Source organism: Mesocricetus auratus, unplaced genomic scaffold (genome assembly GCF_017639785.1).
Source record: "Mesocricetus auratus isolate SY011 unplaced genomic scaffold, BCM_Maur_2.0 contig_11895_pilon_obj, whole genome shotgun sequence".
NCBI lineage: Eukaryota > Metazoa > Chordata > Mammalia > Rodentia > Cricetidae > Mesocricetus > Mesocricetus auratus.
Genome location: NW_024433088.1, coordinates 299 through 1,655, shown reverse-complemented (window position 1 = coordinate 1,655; position 1,357 = coordinate 299). Strand labels below are relative to the sequence as shown.

General features: G+C 44.1%; 1 protein-coding gene across 1 annotated transcript; it reads right to left on the bottom strand.

Annotated features, from left to right (window-relative positions):
- Window positions 1-14: 14 nt before the first annotated feature.
- On the bottom strand, window positions 15-916 carry LOC121138427 (speckle-type POZ protein-like; the record flags this gene model as incomplete). Its single annotated transcript, XM_040741123.1, is given in 2 exon segments — window positions 15-630; window positions 632-916. Coding segments are annotated over 2 exon segments (901 nt in total), but the record flags the coding sequence as incomplete, so codon positions are not given.
- Window positions 917-1,357: the final 441 nt, after the last annotated feature.

Here is a 1,357-nt window from a genome sequence, read left to right as displayed (position 1 = left end):
ACTATTCCCCTCACTATATTTCAGCTGTCCTGCACTGTGGAGGTCAGCCAGGAAGAGAGTGTGGGCAGCATTCTCCACGGAGAGGTCTTTGTAGAGGGCATGCTCACAAATGACCTTCAAACGCTCCAGGCCATACTTGTCAGCAGCTGCAAGCACAGAATCTGCCATGTTGTGGAGGTCTGGTGCCTTCCCGGTATAAATGAAGCCCATCATTGCCTTGAAGCCTCGAGGATCCAGATCATGTATCTCAACGCGGTTTGTTCTGCTCTCCTCCATGTCATGTTGAAACATGGCTCTGAAAACTGGAGAGCGAGCTGCTAAGATGGCCTTGTGAGCCCGGAATTCCTGGCCAGCTACGACCAGGAGGCAGTCTGTGAAGAGGGAATTCTCCCACAGTTTTCCTAGCTCATCTGCCATTGTACACCTTGGAACCTGGATCCCTGGATCCCTGTTCTGGTCACTGATGCTGAAGGAGTCTTGGAACAGTGTCACTTTGCAGAAGATGGTGAGTTTGTTTTGAGGGAGGAGACAATGCACATGGTCTTTGATATAATCTATGAGGATGAACCTTTTGAATCCGCATTCATAGCCTGGCAGGAACTTAGAGGCTCTTCCAGTCCCCCATTCCAAGGACTTTCTCCCCTTCAGTGCCTAAGATCCACAGCTGGAACTTTGCCCAAATATGAGTATTTAGACTGCTGAGCATCCCTATGTAAACTGACAAGTAATCTGCGCTTTCTTTGCCAACTGTCAAACACCATTTGTCATTGCCTCCTGTTGAAAATGTTGGACTTGTAATGCATTCCTGCATCTCCTCCAGGAATAAATGGAAGTCACTGATGGTCCATCTGCAGCATAAATTCTGTATGGTGATGCTTGTGTAGTTCAAACCCTCAACAATCCTGCCCTCTGACATTTCTGCTGGAGGTAGTTTGAAGTTTAAACTGGATCCAAACAAAGAACTGGGATTTATTTTTTCTTCACCCTGTGGCACACAATAATAGATATGATTTAGAGTTTGAGGTTATGTTTTTATGTGTTAAGGCTTCTATGATGCTGGAACTTGGATGTATCTGAAATTTTCAATGCAGATTTCAAGATGAGTTTCACAAAACACAGTCAAGTCTACTCGGGAATTTTAGATAATTTGATTTTGTAGATTGAAACTTACTCGAGTAGGCGACTTGTTTTGAGAAGTATATACAAATTTGAAGTGTTTAGAGCATTTTGTATACTCCTAAGAAAAATGAGGAGGACATGGGGTAGCAGGAAGGTTGAGTTGTGGGAAGAAGAGAGAAGAGCCAGAAGAGTGATACCATAATAGAGGGAGTCATTTTACATTTGAAGAGAGATATGG